The 22481-nt window shown below is 43.2% G+C and overlaps 1 protein-coding gene across 4 annotated transcripts in view; it reads right to left on the bottom strand.

Annotated features, from left to right (window-relative positions):
• Positions 1–22481, bottom strand: part of RPS6KA2 (ribosomal protein S6 kinase A2) — a 304496-nt gene that overhangs the window by 111966 nt on the left and 170049 nt on the right. For 3 of the 4 annotated variants that reach the window (XM_077347780.1, XM_077347797.1, XM_077347789.1), the window contains 2 exons: positions 9032–9148; positions 4701–4782 (listed from right to left, as the gene is read on the bottom strand). In XM_077347780.1, the coding sequence (XP_077203895.1) occupies positions 4701–4782; positions 9032–9148 (199 nt within the window). Of the gene's footprint in view, positions 1–4700; positions 4783–9031; positions 9149–22481 lie in introns of those variants that run through there. The other variant, XM_077347798.1, reaches the window with a different exon arrangement.

The raw sequence follows: 22481 nt of genomic DNA, 5'->3' as shown, positions 1-22481 counted from the left end.
TATGTTAAAAAGTACCGGGCCGAGCACCGAGCCCTGAGGTACCCCGCTACTCACCTCTCTCCAGTCTGATGAAACCATTGACAACAACTCTTTGAGTGTGGTTCTCTAACCAATTCCCTATCTACCTAACGATCTGAAAATCCAGATTGCAGTCCTTCAACTTATCCATCAGAACATCATGGGGAACCTTGTCAAAAGCTTTACTAAAATCCAAGTAAATGACATCAACCAAATTTCCCCGATCCAGCAAAGCTGTTACTTGGTCAAAAAAGGAAACTAGGTTGGTCTGGCAGGACCTGTTGGAGACAAATCCATGCTGACTTCCTTGGATCACCAAATTGTCCTCCAGATGTTTGCAGATCGCTCCCTTTAATATCTGCTCCATTATCTTACCCACAACAGAGGTCAGACTCACTGGTCTGTAGTTTCCCGGGTCATCCTTCCTCCCTTTTGAAATGTGATTATTGAAATGTGTTTATTTATGCTGGGACAGAGAAACAGAGAAAGGAGGTTCCAAAATGCAGCTTCCTCTGAAGTACACTGACTATTAACACAGCAAAACCCTTCAACTGGTAATTGTAAATTCCTGTGACAGATGGAAAATAGTTTGGTGGACTGCACCACAATCACATTTGGGACCTGGTGTTTTGCTGTATAACTGCCAAAGCCTGTTTGTATTCTGTTAGCCATCTTCCATACTTTATGTAGTAATCCAAATCCTATGGGCCTCTTGTTGGTGTTTATCAGTTTATGAGTATTGGGTGGAACTGACTGCATCCATGTTTGCAACCATTCAATTCCTAAATCAAAATTTTGTGATTTGAGCAGATCTTGTTGCTCAATGTTGGAACTTTAGAATGAATAGGTCTGCATCAGCCATTCCTTTTTAAATAGGACTTTTAAGAATCTGAACTGCATCTATTGTATAGTAAACTATTAAAGTGAATATAATGTTTACTAATGGATTGAATCACTGGATTGTTGTACACTGTATGGGAGCTACCCTTAGGGTAGTCTTGGTGGGTACATTCAGAACACCCTCCCTTTATTCCTACTCAGTCCACTGCCTCATAGGGCCGTTGGGAGGATAAGTGGGGGGAATGCTGAAAGCCACTCTGTATCTTCAGTGGAAGAAAACTGGAGCATAACAGAAGTAAGCATTTAAACCAGTAAAAAGCATAATCCCAGGGAATCTCTTCAAACTCCATCTCTTGCCCTCATAGCTTCTGGAGCTGCAGTGGGTGGGATCCATCACAGAAGGTACTGCTGTGACTCCCGAAGCAAGGGTGAAGGGTGGAGGCTGGGGATGGGGCTCCAACCACCCTGTAGCTGACTGCAGAAGAAAGGAGGATTGCAAGGGGATTAATGGTAATAACAATACTTGTGCCCTCTGAAGTGATTTTGGAAACTACTGCACTGCAGATATTATAAAGGTGACAACTACACACCCCCTTCCAGCTAAGCAACAAACAACAGCTCTGTTCTTGGTGGTGGGTGTGGTCAGGGAGGAAGAAATCATTCTATTGCTTGAGGAGGGGAGGCTGGAAATGAATGAGAATAAAATGTGTGAGAATTTCCATAAACACATCTTTTTGGCTGAAATACCATGGTCTATTCTGCACGACTTCAAAGTAGCAGAAGGATTGCAAATTGTAAACGCTACTAATTTGCAGTTCCACAAGACGTCACACACAATCTGCAACACTCCTAAAATAGTCCCGCAAAAAGCGATTCGTTGTAGCGCTTAAAGGGAAATCGGGAAAAGTGGATTCACCCTCCGAAAAGCGCTACACTCTTGCAAACAATCTGCAACACTAGCGAAAAAGACGGTTGCGGTTCCAGCAAAGTCCCTCCCCCTGACTCTCTCCTCCAAACTTCCGGCGAAGCGATCGCCATTTCTTTTTCTCGGAGTGAGCAGAAAGCAATAAACCGGCGAGCCTTCGTTCACCCAGTGAGACTTCTCCGGCTACAGTCCCGCCACAGAAGTGCTTTAAAGCTCCCCTAAGTCCCCAAGCACAACACAGCCCCGTTTGCCAGTTCCCTTAATTTTCGGCCGAAAATCGTGCCCGTGCAGGGGGGTGGATTTTTCTTTTCACTCGGGGGAGCATGGCAACGATGAATCGCCAGCTCACACGTCAGCTGCCAGCTAAATGGGGCTCTCCTTTGCAACGAATTAACGCATATTCGTTGCAACGTGTTTTTTTTTTTAACTTTTCTTAAAGGGAAAGGGGCTTTCCCGGAGCATGATACCAAAAGCCCATTGGCTGTTCGTTTGACTGGCGGCCAGGGGCAGGACAAAGCACAGGAAAAATCGCTTCCAATCTAGCGATTTTTGCAAGACCGGAAACCTGTGGGAAACGAATGAAATGCTACTGGATTCCACTAAAAAAGCAGGTATGCGTAACGCCGAGATTGCACTTTTAAAAATAGCTTTCCGCTTTGTGGGACCAGTTGGCAACACTGGTCCTTGTGCAGAAACATCCCATGTTCTGCATCATGTCAAATTCTAACTTCACAACTGCAATAAGCAAACAATGTTTGTTTGTCAGTGTTGGCAGACTTCTTTGGACTATGGAAGATACAGTTAATCACTTTAACACAATAAAGAAACTAAGGGAATATAATAGCAAACCTGTCCACAACAAGAAAGAGGAAATGGACCACTTAATGTACCAACAATGAGCCCTATTTGTTCACCTGACAGGCAAGATAAGCACAAAAGAATAGCACCTAGAGGAAAACTATAAAGGCTAATGAAAGAGGAAAGCGCATGCTAAGCATTTAAATTTCCATTTCCTTTAGTTCTATCTTATAGAAGACCACAATGGCTTATCTAGTTTTATTACGGGCCAAACTTTTTGATTTAGAAAAATAAACAGTGCAAACCATCTGTTTTTTCCCACAGGTCAAAGGGTTTAGGCACATCTAGAGATCGCAGTAGCCAAGAGATAGTGTCTGGGTGGCAGGTTGACATGGACAGAGAGGTTGTTGAGAGGCATTTAGCTGCACTGGATGAGTTCAAATCCCCTGGGCCGGATGAAATGCACCCAATGCACCCAAGAGTGCTCAAAGAACTGTCCAGAGAACTTGTACAACCCTTGTCCATCATCCTCGGGACCTCATTAAGGACTGGAGATGTCCCGGAGGACTGGAAGAGAGCAAACATTATTCCAATCTTCAAAAGGGAGGAAGGATGACCCGGGAAACTACAGACCAGAGAGTCTGACCTCTGTTGTGGGTAAGATAATGGAGCAGATATTAAAGGGAGCGATCTGCAAACATCTGGAGGACAATTTGGTGATCCAAGGAAGTCAGCATGGATTTGTCCCCAACAGGTCCTGTCAGACCAACCTGGTTTCCTTTTTTGACCAAGTGACAGGTTTGCTGGATCGTGGAAATTTGGTTGATGTTGTTTACTTGGATTTTAGTAAAGCTTTTGATAAGGTTCCCCATGATGTTCTGATGGATAAATTGAAGGACTGCAATCTGGATTTCCAGATAGTTAGGTGGATAGGGAATTGGTTAGAGAACCAAACTCAAAGAGTTGTTGTCAATGGTGTTTCATCAGACTGGAGGGAGGTGAGTAGCGGGGTACCTCAGGGCTCAGGGCTCAGCCCGGTACTTTTTAACATATTTATTAATGATCTAGATGAGGAGGTGGAGGGACTACTCATCAAGTTTGCAGATGACACCAAATTGGGAGGACTGGCAAATACTCTGGATGATAGAGACAGAGTTCAACGAGATCTGAACACAATGGAAAAATGGGCAAATTAGAACAAGATGCAATTTAATAAAGATAAGTGTAAAGTTCTGCATCTGGGTCAGAAAAATGAAAAGCATACTGGATGGGGGATACGCTTCTAGGTAACACTGTGTGTGAACGAGACCTTGGGGTACTTGTGGATTGTAAACTAAACATGAGCAGGCAGTGTGATGCAGCGGTAAAAAAGGCAAATGCCATTTTGTGCTGTATCAACAGGGGCATCACATCAAAATCACAAGATGTCATAGTCCCATTGTATACGCCACTGGTCAGACCACACCTGGAGTACTGCGTGCAGTTCTGGAGGCCTCACTTCAAGGAGGACGTAGATAAAATTGAAAGGGTACAGAGGAGAGCAACGAGGATGATCTGGGGCCAAGGGACCAAGCCCTATGAAGATAGGTGGAGGGACTTGGGAATGTTCAGACTGGAGAAAAGGAGGTTGAGAGGGGACATGATAGCCCTCTTTAACTATTTAAAAGGCTGTCATTTGGAGGAGGGCAGGATGCTGTTCCCATTGGCTGCAGAGGAAAGGACACGCAGTAATGGGTTTAAACTACAAGTACAACGATATAGGCTAGATATCAGGAAAAAAAATTTCACAGTCAGAGTAGTTCAGCAGTGGAATAGGCTGCCTAAGGAGGCTCCCCCTCACTGGCAGTCTTCAAGTAAAGGTTGGATACACATTTTTCTTGGATGCTTTAGGATGCTTTGGGCTGATCCTGCGTTGAGCAGGGGGTTGGACTAGATGGCCTGTATGGCCCCTTCCAGCTCTATGATTCTATGATTCTATAGCCATAGTATAATATCTAAAGATAGAATTTAATCCTTTACTTGATACACTGAAATATGTACAACTTCAAACACAACAAAGTCTTTGCCAGTTAATACTGGACCATGTAGATCTTACACTTTGAGTACAGTTTGACCTCACCTTTCAGAGTTGCTTTCTTAAGTACCTTCATTGCATATAGCTGCCCAGCATCAGATCCTTTGATTTTCCTCACTAGAAATACCTATAGAACAAAAGCATTGAAAAGCGATCAGTGTACTCTTAAATTAATAATATGCATAACAGTTGCATAATGAAAAGTAGTGATGCAAGAGTTTTACTTAAAATTCAGATAAAGGTACATTCTGGTGGGCAGCCATGTTTGTCTGAAGTAGTAGAACAAAATTTGAGTTCAATGGCATCTTTAAGACTAACAAAGTCAACTGAATAAAACTGTATTGGTCTTAAAGATGACACTGGACTCCATTTTTGTTCAAATAAATGTGTATGTTTTCCTCCTTTAGCAGGCCTGAACAGGGAAGATATCATTCAAAACTAAAGTTGATACAACAGGTATGCAGATATACTGGGCAATCCCCCCCAAAATCTAAATTTTGAATCCTCTCAGTTGCAACTGGGGAGATTGCAAAGAGTTTGGTCATATTCCCCTGAAAATCAAGACACATTCCTGTGACAGATAGAAAATAGTTTTGGTGAGCTGCACCACAATCACTTTCCAGACCTGGTATTTTGTCTGATTTAAACAACAGACCTATGCTGTCTCCATCACTCTGGTGAAAATCCAGGTGGATGCCACTGGTGGTGTGGGCCCCGGTGTGGCTGCCATGATTGGCTGTCTCTTGACTGGGACCGGTTAGTTCATTGTCTGCTGAGTCTGGCTGGTCCTCCTCAGCTGGATCCTTGGTGGTCAACTCTGCATCAGCATCCTGTGGTCCAGACACAGATGTACCAGACCCAGGGCTTCCTCTGAGTGTGGCACGGGTCTTGGCATGCCCCCTAATGGAATGCCCAGGGGTGCCAGTGGCATGGACATGGCAATGTACCTCAAATTCTTTAATTTCAGTCTCTGTACATCACTGGGTTCTGGTGTGGTTAACATAATGATTCCCACCCTGTCAGGCTACTCTCTCTCAATTTGAGCAACTAGACAGCCAATAGGCAATGAAGGTACCATGCCATCCAGAGGGGGGTCTAGAGGGGGGTCTCATTGTTTCTGAGGGAAACCCCAACCTTCATGTAGGTTTCCATCACTGTTCCCCAATACTCTTAAGAGCTTTGAAGAAATTCCCTTCTGACACCACTTCCTGGAATTCACCTGTTTCAGCAGTTTAATGGAGGACTATCAAATAGTTTTTTTTTTAAACACGGGACATGGCACAGGTAGGAATAATGTCAGTCTATATATCTCTTAAACCAGTAGAAAGCTCTATTCAGCAATCAACATCTCTAGAGTGTACACACTACCCAAATGAGGGTGCATATTCAGAAAGAAAATGAAATCAGAGATAGATTTCTAATCTACCTTGGAAACTCCAAGAAGTGAGCAGTGACTCACTCATACCCTACCACCAATTTTGTTAGTATTTAAGGAGCTATTAAACTCTTAATCTTTTCTATTGCTACAGACTAAAATAGCTACCCATATTGAACTATTTCTTTGGAAACTACAGTTGTCTGGCATTTGCTTTCTTGCCACTGCCCCACATCAGGGCTGGCACAAATGGGCATACTCCCAGAGATGTACTGTCAAAACACATGTAAACAGTCACACTCACACACCAACACACTGAAGCAAAATGAGAACGACTCCTTTCCAGTGCTCCCTCCCCAGGTACAGCAATGGTCCTGGGCCAATCTGAACACAATTGCAGGAGCCCACCAGATCACATCAGTGAATGGGTTGGTGTTACATCAGAGGGAATCATTATTTCCTCTTAAGACTCCAAAAAACAGCCTAACTGGCTCCTTCCCCAGCAGTTCATCTCCATAAATGTCAGCCCTTCCTAAAATGAAATGGCTTTTCCTGCTCTCATCCATGACAAGCGTCTCACACTACAGCTTGTAAGAGGCTGATCTTCTCTGACTTTCAGGCAAATCTTCTGTCTTCCTCCTGCCCCCTGAACTCTGCCTCTCCTCTTCTTTTATCTTGCAAAAACCTCCTCTTCTTCCTCAGGTAGTCTATCTTTCCTGTTCCCTTCTCCTTGGCTAGCTTCTGTTCCGTACACCCAAGTCTGCCAGACCACAGCTAAACAATCTAGCCCTGTCTGTGGTTCTGAATCTAGCCTACCTGCTTGGCCTGCCTTCTTCCAGGAAGAAGACAATCCACTTGGCCTTGCCTATCCTGCACTGCCCAGCCCTTGTGGCATCTGAGCACCTCCCATCATGGTCTGTCTTCCTGTTGGACTAGCTTTGAGTTTTTCTGCTAGCAGATAAGTCCTGCCTTCCTTCTTGGTCTCTGTTAGGGTTGCCAGTAGAGTTACCCATCTCAAGGTAGCACCTGGAACTCTCCCACTATTACAATGGCTCTCCAGATGATTAAGATCAGTTCTCCTGGGGAACATAGGTGCTTTGGAGGGTGAATTCTACACAGTTGAGGTCCTCCCCTACATAAACCCTGCCTTCTCCAGGCTCTACCTCTAAAACTTCCTGTCCCCCTGAGAGCCACAGAGTTCATGGGCTCATAAACAGAATGTCCCATTTTTGAAATCATAGTTCAGTGCAGTTGGGAAGTACTCCCCCCCCCACACCCTTCCCCAGAGCATTGCAGTACATTGGTGCACCCCCGGTGGTTTCTCCAGCTTTTCTCTGATATTCCTCAAACCTGCTTTGCTGCAAAGTTTTGGGAAAGATAGCAGTAAAACCTGAATGGCTGTCATGTAGACAGGAATGTTCAGATTTTCTTACCCACATAGAAATTATTTTTCCCTGACATTATATAATACAATAAATAAATAAATAAATCCCCACTATGGCAATTTCCTCCTCCCATCGCCAGGAAGGCTTTTTTAAAATCGGCAATTGTGTGATAGCAATATACCATTATGCAATACACGTAACAGGTTCCCTGAATTCTCAGATTGCTTTTTTTTTTAAGTATCTAGCCCCTGCCATTGTGGAGATAAAAGGCATAATTTGACACTGGATTTCCTTTTTAAGAAAAATAAAAGCTGAAGTTTCAGAACTTGTTACACAAATTGTCATAATGGTATACTGATATGAAAAATGCCAATTTTTAAAAGCTCCCCTGAAATAATGTTAATCTCTTAGATGAAAAGACATTAGGAAAACACCAGTAGTGGCATAGAACCAAAGTTCAATTTCTATTAATTACCATCAGGTAAGAACTTTTCCACCTCCATGTTCCCAAAATGCTCCTCCTGGGAGAAAGTAGACCATAAGAAACAGCGTATAATGCAAATTCAGGAAAATCAGGGATTAGGTTAAGAGGGAGAAATCAGTGAAAATCACTCCTTTTTAATTGGTGGAAACTAGTGTCATATCCAGTACAGCGTGTTCACTTGGCATTAGGGATCATTCTTTAGGTCACATGGGAAAGTGGTATTCCTGCAGACCTTGAAAGCTTTTGAATGGGAAATTAATGGGGGAAACAATCAGATGTGCACAGAGATAACATGTATATAACCATATAGATCTCAACCACTTTGTCCCTTTCAGATCAACAGATATTTAAATGCCTGTTCAGATGCCTAAATACCAAATAAAACAGGAGTCCAGTACCACTTCAAAGACTAAGCAAACATAATGACACTGGAATAAAAATTTTGGTTCCCCAGACTAATATGAAATTGTCAATTGAGATCAGAAATACATTTTACAACCCACATGCCTCTTCTACCTCCTATTCTCCTTCACAACATTTTAATAACATTTTGAGAGTTAGAGTTCCATGCAGCTATGCTAAGGTGACCAGATTGTCCCACTTTTGGAGGAACATCTGGGGGCACCTAGCAAATTGTACTTATGTTGCCAATAAAAATATATATATTACAATACTATTTTTGTGTTCTATGCATTCTATGTTGCTCCATATAGACCACAATTTTAATCAAGAAGCCCCCCCCCCCCGGGTCAATGGTGTCCCACTTTACCAATGTTAAAATCTGGTCACCTTAAACTATGCTGACACCATCTTATAAATTAATTAATTCCCACCCATATGGGAAACACTTCCAGATCTATCAAAAAAACCCAGCCATGTATAAATTAATTAATTAAATACAGTGGTGTGGAGATTCTACAGGTTTTAATGATTTCAATGAAGCATGACATATAATTGAGAAAGGGAAAATAGCATAGTAGTAGTTGAATCTCCTCATGTAGAAAAAGATCCAGAAGTGGAAGTCTCCCTTGTTTCTTGCTTCTTTGAAACAAACAACTCCTTGGCTAGTCATCAAGTTGCTACTTTCTTAATTCAGTAATAGTTTCAGATGTCACATATTGTAAAATATTACCTTTCCATAGGAACCTTGTCCTAACACTTTCAGCAGCTCAAATTGTGATGGGTCTGCTTTCTCAAATCCTTCCTTGACATGATGACTGATGTCTATCTCCTTCACAATTCCTTCTTCCTGTTAATTAGAGGAAAACAAATCAAAGCACAAGTGTTAGCATGAATAAATATCACTTATTTTAATTGCTGTCACACATATTCTTCCATCACTTGGAAAACATGAGTTGTACTCACAGAATAATTAACTTCACCTCACATGATATTTTCTTTTGTTCTGTTGAACAAATGGGGTTCTATGAAATCAGAGTCCAGTAGCACCTTTAAGACCAACAAAGATTTAGTCAAGGCTTGAGCTTTCGAGTGCAAGCACTCTTCCTCAGATACAGCTACCCATTTGAATCTAAATAGGGTTCTAGTTCACAGAACAGATCTCTTGCCTTTCCTCCTTTGTCTTCATTCACCCATGAAAAGCTGCTGCAAAGGGTTAAAGACCCCTATGGAACACAGTTGGATGCACAATTGCGGAGCTTACGGAGATCAAGTGAAAAGTGGTCAAAGAAACACCTCTTGTGCAATTCCTTCAGCAAACAAAACTAGAGTTTATGTAAGTGATTTCTGCCCAGTTCCTTCACACTGCATCCTACTCTCTTTATAAAGTTTCCCTGACTCATAGGTGCAGATGGAGGGCAGCTGCCAAGGAATGAAAGATTTGTTCTCTGAACTCATTCCGTTCATGATTCACTGTAGCCAGTCCCTTGTACTCCAATATGAGACACAAGATTCTGACTTATTTCTGCCTATGAAATCCAAGGACAGATCATTTCTAGTTAAAAAGGAGAAACCCTGTCAAATGAAGCACAGCAGTCGGTTCCTAAGGCTGCCCTGTTTCACAAACCCATCTGTTTCAGATCACATTAGCCCAGCAAAGGTTATTCTTAACATCTAGTTCTATTATTTGTTAAACAGAGGAGGAAGGGAAGAATAAGAATGATACATGCTACAATATCCTCAAAGCACTTTTTCCTGCATAGCCTTTCTATAAACAGCACAATGTTCACAAATCTGGTTTTGTATCAAAATAACTATAGGAAGACAATGGAGAGAAAACTCTGAATGGTGTCCTGAAAGAGGAATGAGCCATTGCCTAAAGCCATCTTCTTCATACCAACAAGAAAAGTGTGCATTATATAGGTCAGGTGGAAAACAAGGAGATTGCCGTTCACTGTCTTCTGCTTGCATTCACAACACACAAAGGAATGCAGAGAAACAGGCTTCCTCGCATCTAGTTGGGTTTTACAACTGAAGACAATTTGTTCAAAATCTGATGACTTTGAAAAGGAAGCCTCCATCCAACATTATAATTTGCCTTCTAGAGGCTGGTATTCTGCAGACAATACATAGCTGCTGCACCTTAAGATCAGATTGGGGATATATGAGAATAAAGAAAGAGTTGGAAAGTGATTGCTTGTAACCTGACTGATGATTGCATGGACATTAGAGAAGCAGTGGTTACCAACTTCTGGGACACAGATCTATAGTTAGAGAGAAGAGCTGGGTTTTTTTTGTACCCTGCTTTTCACTACCTGAAAGAGTCTCAAAGCAGCTTACAATGACCTTCCCTTCCTCTCCCCAAAACAGACACCGTATGAGGTAGGTGAGTCTGAGTGAGTTCTGAGAGAACTGTGAATGGCCCAAGTTCACCCAGGAGAAGGGGGGAAATCAAACCCAGTTCTCCAGAGTAGAGGCTGCCATTCTTAACCACTACACCAAGCTGGGTCCACAAATCCATCTAGTTGGACAGATTTCTTCCTTCACATACTTGTACCTTCCTCCTAGGCTTCATCTGCCAGCTGCCTTTTTCCTAGCCCCCATGGAGGGCAATGGCATCAGGCCAAGTTCAGCCAGGGGTTCCCAAATTTGCATCATCCCTGCTCAAGCTGCTTGCCTACTTGTGAGGAAATATGCTCCTCATGGGGGCATCATGGTTGTATCAGTAAAAGGCTCCAGAAATCTCAGTTTTAATAATCTTTATAGAACCACAGAATAATAGAGTTGGAAGGGGCCTCCTGGGTCATCTAATCCAGCCCCCTGCACTATGCAGGACACTCACATCCCTGTCGCTCATCCACTGTAACCTGCCACCCTCTTGAACCTTCACAGAATCAGCCTTTCCATCAGATGGCTATGCAGCCTCTGTTTAGAAATATCCAAAGATGGAGAACCCACCACCTCCCGAGGAAGCCTGTTCCACTGAGAAACTGTTCTGTCAGGAACTTCTTCCAGATGTCTAGATGGATTTTCTTTTTGAATTAATTTCATCCCATTGGTTCTGGTCCATCCCTCTGGGGCAAGAGAGAACAACTTTGCTCCATCCTCTATATGGCAGTCTTTTAGAAGAAGAAGAAGAAGAAGAAGAAGAAGAAGAAGAAGAAGAAGAAGAAGAAGAAGAAGAAGAAGAAGAAGAAGAAGAAGAAGAAGAAGAGTTGGTTCTTATAAGCCGCTTTTCCCTACCCGAAGGAGGCTTACAATCGCCTTCCCATTCCTCTAGCCCACAACAGACACCCTGTGGGTGGGTGAGGCTGAGAGAGCCCTGATATTACTGCTCGATCAGAACAGCTTTATCAGAGCCCTGCGAGCCCAAGGTCACCAAGCTGGTTGCATGTGGGGGAGTGCAGAATCAAACCTGGCATGCCAGATTAGAAGTCCACACTCTTAACCACTACACCAAACTGGCTTTTAATACTCAAAGATGTTTATCAGAACCCCTCTCAGTTGTCTCTTCTCCAAGCTAAACCGACCAAGCTCCCCAACCTTTCCTCATGCATCTTGGTCTCCAAACCCCTCACCATCTTTGGTGAGATTCAGAGAAAACATCTGCATGTTCTTTTAGTACCCTTGGATGCAATTTACCTGGCCCTAGTTTAAAGAAACTAGGTGTTTATGGACTGCCCCCACAGTGATCCTAGGTCACCATTCCCATTCCCCCTGTTATGATACGTTCTTGCCACACTGATCACTATTTCCCTCACAAGAGAAGACTGAGGAGAAATAGGAGTTCAGCAGTTCAGCTTTCTCTTCATCATCTGTTAAAATTTCACTTTCTTTTCCTCACAGCAGTCCTACAGAGTCTCTACTCTTTTTCTTACTTGAAATATAACTAAAGAAGCTTTATTTTGCTATATTTAGCTCTATGTGGTAGCCTAAGCTCATATTGAGCTTTAGCTTTTCTAACACGCTCCCTATAATCATTGGTTCTTTGTTTATACTCATCCTTGGTCTTGCTTCCATTTCATATTTAAGTACAATGTCTAATATATTCTCTTTTTGTTTTTAAGCAAGTCAACAATTCGTAACAGAATCAATCTAACAGTGTCAATTTGTATAGTATGGTTTACAAGTTTAATTTTTGATGCACCATTAAAGTTTTACTCTCTTGTTATACTTCCTGTCCTGTCTGTCACATGCTTAGTTTAATGTTAAATCAAGCCCAGGGTTTTCCGATTCCAACTTCTCAACAAAGCTGCTGTATGTCCTTCCATAAGGGATGCTGAAATCTAAATCCTCAAAGCTTATATCAAGAAGAAACCCAAAGCTTGTATCAGAATGAATTCAAGATTATTTCAACACCTTTCTGACACATCCACACATCAAGAAAAAGTTTCAGTCCTGTGGCATCTTTAAAACCCAAAAACTGTTATTCAAGGTATAAGCTTTTGGGTACACGCTCACTTCCTCAGATAAGTATTCCTGGATAAGCCAACAGAGAAGGACCCAGCAATAAAATCCAAATGGCCTATGAGTCCATAAGCCACCTGTCATCATGCCATAACTAAAAAAACATGATGATGCTCATGAACTATGTAGGAGGTTTTTTGATTAGCAGGGGATAGCTGGGGATCTTTTCAGCCAGGCTGAGATGATGATATAATTGTGTTTAAAGCATCATGTTACAAGGTTGGTGGGACTTGATGCAAATTAGACAGGGCAACACTAAGGTCTATTCCGCTCAACTTAAATGTAGCTGAATTATAACACTTTGTAAATGCTACATTTTTGACATTATGCACAACATTGACCGTTTATGCAATGGGCACTTCACTGTCCCAGCTCTCAAGTAGCAGCACAAATCGAGGGCAGATGAGGTGCACTGGGCCAAATGCTCCCCCGTGTGGGTGCAGGAAGAGGTGGGGCAACCGGCCACGACTAAAACTCTAGCCTGCAGCCTGGCATGAAACCTCCAGTGCATAAACGGTCATTGAGGTCCCTCTTCTGCTCCTGCCCCCAAGCTTCTGGGAGACGGGAATGCTTTTCCCCCCTACAAACCATATAAAGCAATGAACAAGTGAGCATGCTTTTCATTTGGCAGAAGGTTTTAAACTTTAAAATTTAAAAATGAGCATCATAACATCACAGAGTCCCTTGCTGACCATGTGCCCGAATGTTGCCCTGTCTGCACTAACATGCATTGTAAGTTTTTTTTTTCTTGGAGACACATGTCTGCCATCAGGCTGTATTAATTAGTGTGGATGGAGGAACTGTGAAAGCTCCCTCAATGGGCTTTTTTCCATCTCCAATGAATACCTCCCCTTGGTTTAGCCTTGTGTAAAAAGCTATTTTGGGAAGGAAATTACAATGAAATACATGTGAAGCAAAGAAGCAACAAATTAACACATATTCGTTGACATGTTTGTTTTTGAATTTTTAAAAAATAAAATTTAAAGGGGCATTTCGGAGTCACGAGGGCGAACTGTTTGATTGGCTCTTCAGTTTGATTGATGGGTTAAGGCAGGCAGAAGCACCACAAATTTAGAGGGCCTTGTTTGCAATTCCTGTAAAACTGGAAATATGTGCATTACCAAAAAAGCACTACGGTTGCATGATTATTGTGCTACAATTTGCACTATGCAAAATGTCAAAATTCCACTACAAATTGTTGCGGTTTGGGCTGCAGCAGACATCCAGCAACATTGGCAGATGTGCAGAATTGACCTAAGTATGACTAGGCACCACCACTTTCACTGGCAAGTCTCAGCAGTGTGATGATATGATGGCTCTGAGTGAACTGAGCATGCTATTTTACCTGTATGTCCTTATGGGCTGGGGACTCTTTTTTGTCATCTCCCACACATACACCCTTCCAATAATAGATTATACAATTTAGAATCTTGGTAGTAGTAAAAATGCTTTGCAGTGCTTGGCTTTGATACCTAGATAATATCATACTAGGTAACAAATAGGAATACAGTTTTCTTGGCCAGTTTCCATAAAGAGAAGGAATGTCATTCCCCGGATCACGTATACATCCTTTGACTGACTAAAATCATCTAAAAGAAAAGGATAACAGACCTCTTGCTCTGTGTAGATGTTTAAACATATAATGGTGCTACAGGCTTTTACAGAATAAAATGTGCATCGCTTACAAGAAAAGAGAGCACGACATACAATAGTGTTGTACTGCTTTCTCCTCAATTAGCTGTTCTAGTCTCCTGCCCTGTGTATTTGCTCAGCTACAACCTGAACAAGATGTGACAGCATCTTTGCATCATCCACAGCTTTGATTTTAAAATGCTGTAAGGACCTGCTCCAGTATGGCAACCTGAGGCACTTGATCCCCCTGCCCTCTTGATTTCAGGTGACAAAAAAACTATAGGGGGGGGGACCATTTCAGTACTTAAAAGGTGGGGAACACAGATAAGTGTACTTTAGCCCACTATGCTGTGGGCCCAATCAGAATCAGGAACAAGCCATTATGGCATTCTTAATTTCTTGTTCGTTTAGCAGAGCAACCAAAAAAATTGGTCCTGGCTTCATTTCCCGCACTGAGATTTTCTTGTGAATGCAAAAAGTATTTAATCCGCGGAGCGGATTAAATAAAAGGGTAAGGGCTGTTGGGGAGGAGTTAGGGCAGGCCCTGTCCGGGATAAAAACTCGAAGGGCCCAATCGCAAAGCGGCTCCTGATTGGGCCCTCTGAGTGTCCATCCAGGGGCAGCTTGGCCCGGCCTCACCTGGCCCGGCCGGGAACTCACCGTGCAGATTGAGCTGGCAGCCCGCACGGTGAGTCCTCTGGCCCGGGTCCTCCTCCCCCTTCAGAAAGGAGCAGGGACGGCGTGTCGAAGACGCGGCGTCCCTGCTCCTTTCCCGCCCTGGGAACCTTATCAAGGGGGGGGCACTGTCGGTAGGGGCCTTCTCCCGGCCCAAGCGAGAAAGCCCCGGGATGAGCTGCGGTGGGGGGGGGCGCTTTCTCCCAGCCCCAGGAACAGCCTCTTGCTGTCGCCAACGTGGTGAGGCTGCTCCTGGGGCCAGGAGAAGCCCCTGGGACAAGCTGCAGTGGGGAGGCCCCGCCGCTTTCTCCCGGCCCCAGGAGCGGCCTTGCCGCGTCATAGACGCAGTGAGGCTGCTCCTGGGGCTGGGAGATGGACCCGGAACGAGCCGCGCTGGGGGGGGGGGCCTGCCTTCTCCCGCCCTCAGGAGCTGCCTCGCCACGTCGCTGATGCAGCAAGGCTGCTCCTGGGGCCGGGAGAAGGCCCCGGGACTATGCGGGGTGGGGGTGGGCCCCCACCTTCTCCCGGCCCCGGGAGACCAGCCTGCAGCCGGGAGAACAACCCAGATCATGGCACGATCGCCCCCGCATCCCAGACCCCCGGGAAGCCTTCGCCCTGCGAGGGCTTCCCTGGGGAATGGCCCCTAGCGCCCATTTTATTTAATTATAAAAGGGGCATTAATTCTAGTAGAGGGAATAATGTCCTGAAAGAGCCATTTTAAAACCTCCCATGCTTGTCAAGTAGAGCAAGGAAATCTATACTCCATTTGTCCTGAGAAACCATTTACAACCCATACCGTTACACCACTGAGCTGGTAGATAGCCAGGAAGGGGGGCATGGAAGACAAGCTGCACTGCAAGAAGTGTGTAGCCCTGCTCAGCACAGTGCTGTTGGTTTCTTTAAAAGATGAGGATGTACTATTGCAATGTATCCATGTAAACAACTACAATTCATAACAACCCCTTTAATAACAAAGACATTAATCCTGTCCATGGCTTCTAATGCTTATTTACATTGTGAAGTATGTCCTCTACTTTTCAATACAAAATTTAAACAAAGAAGAAAATCTGGGTTTTTATACCCCCCTTTTCACTACCTGAAGGAGTCTCAAAGCAGCTTACAACACCTTTCCCCACAACAGGCACCCTGTGACGTAGGTGTGGCTGAGAGAGCTCTAATAGAACTTCTCTAGAACAACTCTAGGAGAACGGTTTCCCAGATGGCTGCATATGTGGGAGTAGGGAATCAAACCTAGCTGTCCATATTAGAGTCTGCTGTTCTTAACCTCTACACTGCACTGGAAAATGATAGCAAAAATTATTACATCTGGCCTTTATAACTTAATATAATCGGCATGTGTTCAAATGTGTTCATACTTCCAATTGACAGACATAATTCAATACAATGGATTTAGCATACTTAGTTAAATGTTCCCCTGTGAACAGAGGACTTACGGAATATCCTTCAAACATCTCACCATGCAAACCAACATTGTATCTCTACCAAAGGCTATCTGAATTGTGCTCATTCCTCATTGCTGTACCCAGACTCTTTCTACATTAGTATCATTGTTCTGGGCTTCTGATGGTTCTTTGCAATGGGGCAGTTTGCCCTGCCTCTTCCTGGGTCTAGACAGGGGAAGATTTCCCCCTTAGGACCTGGTGCACCCTGGGTTACTGCCTCAGCACGAGGCAGCCAGAGCAGAGAGGTTCCGCTGTGCTTCATGGTGACAAGGGGCTATTTTCAAGAAGGTGGGATAGCATTATAATGCAATCCCACATTCATGAAAACTTTTAAAATGCTCCAGTTGGCTCCATGCCGCTGCAAAGCACATGGAGCCAATTGGGGGATTTTTTGTCCCTTCTGGGATGCCATAGACAGGGGAGGAGCCAGGCCTGGAAACCTGACTCTTCCCCTTCCACATGGGCCTTCCCTGAGACAGGCCCTGTTGGTGCCCAGTGTATCTGAGTTCCCTTGCCACAGGGCAACAGAGGGCCTGACTCAGGCCAGATGTGGGCCGGCTCCAACGTCATCTGGAAGTGGAGATTAGCCCACTACCAGACGAGTGCTGGCCCAGCCTTTAGTCATTGTGCGGAATAGGTACCAATGAGACCAGTCTGCCAACATCTAGTAGTCTTTTGGGAACTAAAGTTATGTGCAGACCTGAATTATTTTGAGTGTGCTTTTTAAAACCACTCTTCTAAGTTATCTTAGTGGCACACTAAAAGCAAGGCTATTTCAGGATGTTATGCTGCCCTAAGCACCTCCTGTTCTGCTCATATCAAAGTGGATTGAAGAGTTGGGGATATTTCCATAGTATGGGAAACTTGAAATTTGAAGGAACTTTCTACAGAGAAAACATATTTAAGCATGGGATAACTATACCACTTCTCATTTGGAATATAAGTAATAAGCTTCAGGTGCAGTTTAAAAGGGCTTTGTAAATTTAACTTTGCACTCTCCACTTCCAGCAACTCTCAGATACATTTTAAAAGGGGACACTTTCACATAGTTTTGCATTCATTGCTTCCAACAAACATTAGTAACATTGGGGGGAGCCTCTTACAGAATTAGGTTTCTTGTGAGGACGGAATACTAAAGGTTCATGGTGATTTGAAATGTCTTTATCTGTAAATATAGAGCAATGGGCAGGAAAAAGGAAGTGTCAATTCCTCAAACAGCACCAGCCTCCCAGATAACAGTAGTCTCTTGAGCCTCTTTAGCAACCAACTGTAGAAATTCAATTTATTGTCCTTTAATATATATTATAAACAGAAGAGGATAAAATGTTTCCTTTAGTTCTTACCCAGAGGTGAGGCTAAACATGGTCTTCAGTGGCTTGAAGCAACCACCAGCCATCAGAGGCTATTAAGGAAGTGCTTTAAGCTATCAAATTATCCAAAAGGCTTGGGGAATAATCAGGTTGCACAGCTTAACAGTCTACTTGTCAGAATATCTAGCACAGTGGAAAGTTTAGAATTCAGGTGGCATGAATATTCTAAGTGAAGCCTAAATACTTCAGCATGTTTATGTAACTCAGCCAAATTACATGGATGTTCTTTGCCATTCCACTTAGCTAATTGCTGTAACTTAGTGGTTCTGCCACTGAAAGAAGAAACATGCCAAGAGAAGAATATGAAGAGTATTGCCTTATTTACATAATGTATTGTAAACGATATAGCAAGTCTGTGAATCATCAGGGTAAATTTATCTGCAAGACCTGAGAAGGGAGATGGAGCTGAACCAAATTTGAAAACAGTAGCTGGGTAAGTCAGTTGCAGCAAAAATGCATGGAACTCTCTTGTACTGGGTTACGGTGGTCTACAGTAGCTTTCCAGGGCCTCAGGAAGAAATCTTTCACATCATCTACTACCAGATCCTTTCATCTGGAGATGCTGGAGACTGAACCTGAGACCTCTTGCATGACAAACAGATGCTCTGCTTCTAGCAATGAAAGAAGACTTGTGGTTCCTTAACTACTAGAAATATCTGATTAAATGTGTTGTAGTCCATGGCATCAATAAATCAAAGCATGAAGACGACGCCTTTTTAGCGATTGCTAAGGCCACCCAGTCAACAACTATCAAGATTAAATTTGTTTTGTTAGGTATCAGTTATAACACTAATCAGCAATTAGTGACATCTGATCAAATATAATACCAATGTGGTCACTTGGACCTTAAATTTGAACTGGTTCAGATCTGTCATTTTGTGACATGGATTTCATTTCAGTGGGAAAATAATTTTTATGAAAAACGGAGGTGAAAGGGACCTTTTTTTTAGCACTGTTGAAGAACTACAGGTCCTGGATCTGTTTAGGAATACTTGACTAGACAGTATAAACAAAGACTTGGCTCCAATTCAGAAAGTCTATGAAGAAGCTTTAAGTGGAAAAGGTGTTTTAAAATCATTCTTAAAGTATATGACCAAAGGCGTACTTATTGCACAAAAAAAGAATATTTGACACAGAAGCCTTTGTGTATGAGCTAGTTCAAACAACATGTAGTGTTTAATTTTGTAAGTACCATTGCAAGGCTAGTGTAAAATACTGTCCATCAAATTGAAGGGTTCTCAACTGACTAGCAAAGTTTTTCACCACATTTATCAGGTGATATGACTATATATGGTAATGTCAACTCACTCACCCCCCCCCAAAATGACCAATGATGAGCCTGGAGGTGATGAGGGGAGGGGCTCTAGGTGGTCATGTACACAGCTATGCTTCCCAACCATATTCTGCACCATCGTGCCACTTCTGGGGTTTGTTGAAACTTGAAGAATGTTTCAGGGGTTTTCAATAGTAAAAAAAAAAAAATTGAGAAAGGCTGCTCTAAGCTATACCTGTGCCTGCATACCCAGAAGGGAAAGAGAGGCTTGTTACATGGTCCTTCTGCTCAAAATGCAGAAACTGGCCTGCCCCATCATTCTGCACATGTTTGATAATGCAATTTAGTGTATTTTCAAAGTAAATTTTCCTGTTTCTCACAGGAAAATCCAGCTGCAAAATCTCATTAAAAGTGCATTATCCAACATGTGCAGAATTAGTTCTCCACCTTGTTCTTCTAGAAAGTTAAAGTGCATAAGGATGACTACATTTTTGCACACCTGGACAGAGTTTTTAGGCATATACTAGAAATTAAGCCCGCTGTATGAAAAATACAGCAGGAGCTAGCGGGCAGTGGGTAGGTGAGGGAGCCCACCCCTGCTTCCTCCCGTGCTGCCCCGTGCTGAAGGGTGCCCCGCCCTCCCTTGGAGCCCCATGCTGAAGCCTGCCCCGCCCCCAACTCCTGGCTTCAGCACGGGGCTCCGAGCCCCACAATGAAGCCTGCCCCGTCCCCCTGCCCCCAACTCCCGGCTTCAGTGCGGGGCTCGGAGCCCCATACTGAAACCTGCCCCAGCCCCCCAACTCCCGCTTCAGTGCGGGGCTCAGACCAGGCCCGACATGCCTGCTCCGTGCCCCACACTGAAGCCTAGCCTGGATGCCCCTCTCCCCGCTGAGTCTGGGATGAGCCAAGGGGCCAATTGGGAGCCATGCACTTCGTGGCTCCCGATTGGCCCCTTTGAGTTTTTATCCCAGACTTGCCCCGCCCCCTTCTCCACCCACTTACCCCTTACTCCTTTATTTTTACTGCTCCTGCAGGAGCAGTTTACAGATATGATATGATATTAAATGTTTTTAGTGTTTCGATGTTTGTGGACTTGGGGACTCTGTATTAGTTGGGTTACCAACTTCCAAGTGGTAACAGGACATTTCCTGGGATTACAACTGATCTCCTGGCAACAGAATCTGTTCATCGGGAGAAAATGGCTGTTTTAAAAGGTGTACTAAATGGAATTATACCCCAGTATAGTTCCTACCTTTCACAAACCCTGCCCCCTCTGGCTCCATCCCCCAAATTTTGATGGAATTTCCCAACCTGGACCTGGCAGTCCTAAGTACAGGGTGGAAAGGCAGCATTAAATAAATAAATAAACACCTTGGAATCCCTAACCTCTTTCTTCATCAATTATGTATAAAACTAATTGTGTTTCAGTCTAGTGCTTTTAAGAATACTTTAAGAAGATTTATATTAGAAGTCATGCCAAACCTATCTCTGCCTTGACTATCTCCCCACTCCACCTTGTAGGTTTCCTAAGATTCCCAAAATGATTTTTTCTTCATGTATTTGAATAAGTTACCTATGGTTCACAAAAGGTCAGATTGAAATGAGTATTGTTAGTCTTTAAAGAATGAAAAAACTTCCAACCAAGACTATCACATAGACCTGTGCTCCCCCCCCAACTGTTGTATTTTCTAGCATTCCCTTTATTTTGCACATAGCTGGTGTTTACCTAGATTTAAAAAATCCATTACAAACCTTCTATCTAAGTGCTGCCTTATACTTGCCTTAATCCCCCAAAGGCAAACTCTGTTTTGTGTGTGTGAGTCTTGGGAAAGTTTTAATTTCTCCCCTGTTCCTGAGGGAAGCAACATCCTTGCCCACCTTGAGATACCTGGGGACAGCAAACCAAATCTCAGCTAAGAGAAAAAGAGAGACTGGGAAGATGAGAGGCTACAGTTACAGCACTGGGTTGTTGTAAACAATCTAGAGCCAAAAGGGTGTAGAGACTCCCATCCTTGACATTTGCTCAGGGCCTCAGAATCACTAAGGCCACCCCTGCCCTTGGAATGATTACCAGCCCCAAGCCTCTCATAAGTTACTGTGTTTTATAGGCTTAGAATAATAGACCCAGCATGATGTAGCGGTTAAGACTGGTGGACTCTACTCTGGATTCCCTGCTCCTCCAACATGCAGCAACTGGGTGACCTTAGACTAGTCACTTTGCTCTTAAAGCTGTTCTCACAGAGCAGATCTGTTAGAGCTTTCTCAGCCCCACCTACCTCGCGGTGTCTGTTGTGGGAAGAGGAAGGGAAAGGTGTTTGTAAGCTGCTTTGGGACTCCTTCGGACAGTGAAAAGCAGGGTATAAAAAAAACAGCTTTTTCTTTTATTATTATTATTATTATTATTATTATTATTATTATTATTATTATTATTATTATTATTATTATTATTATTATTATTATTATTATTATATTTATTTTCCTCCCAACAGGCTCGAGGTGGGTCACAACAACTAACCCCATTAAAATTCCCATTAAAACATCAAACTACTAACATGACGGCTAAAAATCCCATCCCTCCCCCAATTATCAAAGAGGTGAAGAGGAAAGGATGGGGGAGTAGCATACACTCCAACTTCTCTTCTTTAAACTAGAATGGACAGGAAAGTGTTTTGGGGAGGCTAAAGGCTAGAAGGTTTCTGGTTCAATTACCATATGACCATTAGCCTTTATTCTCTCACTTTATATTTTATCTTACTATGGGGGTTTACGGTTATTTCCCTTTTTATGTCTTCCAATACTTTCCTTTTCCCCTTTTCTTCAATAAACTATTTAATTATCTAATAATTTTCTTCAATAAATTATTGAAACTGCCATGAGCCAGAATCTCTGAGAATGGCAATATATAAATCAAATTATAAGTAAATACATTAATTATAAATAAATAATTCTTTTCACAAGCCATGGAGTCTTTGTGTGCCTTACTAGCCCAGCATTATGTGTCAAGAGTAGACATGGCAGCCGTATGCCTATCTGTCACATCTGGGCTGCATTGAGGTGACCCACTGCTTATTCAGACCCAGCATCCATAAATCCAAGGTGGGAGAGAAGCAGGATGCCACCCTGTTGTTATGCCTGCTCTCTTCCCAAGACTTTCTGGCCAGTCTACTCAGTGACCTACATTCTTCTCATTTTCAAAATCTTATATGGGGTGCCATCCTGATTAAACGAATGAAGAAAATGCCTCACATTTTAATTATAGCAACGGAAGGTGCTTACTGCATAATGTTTACTGATGTCACAGAA

This window comes from Paroedura picta, chromosome 1, assembly GCF_049243985.1.
Source record: "Paroedura picta isolate Pp20150507F chromosome 1, Ppicta_v3.0, whole genome shotgun sequence".
In the NCBI taxonomy this organism is placed as follows: Eukaryota; Metazoa; Chordata; class Lepidosauria; order Squamata; family Gekkonidae; genus Paroedura; species Paroedura picta.
Note: the sequence above shows the minus strand (reverse complement) of the source record. Positions and strands in the feature narration are given on the sequence as shown.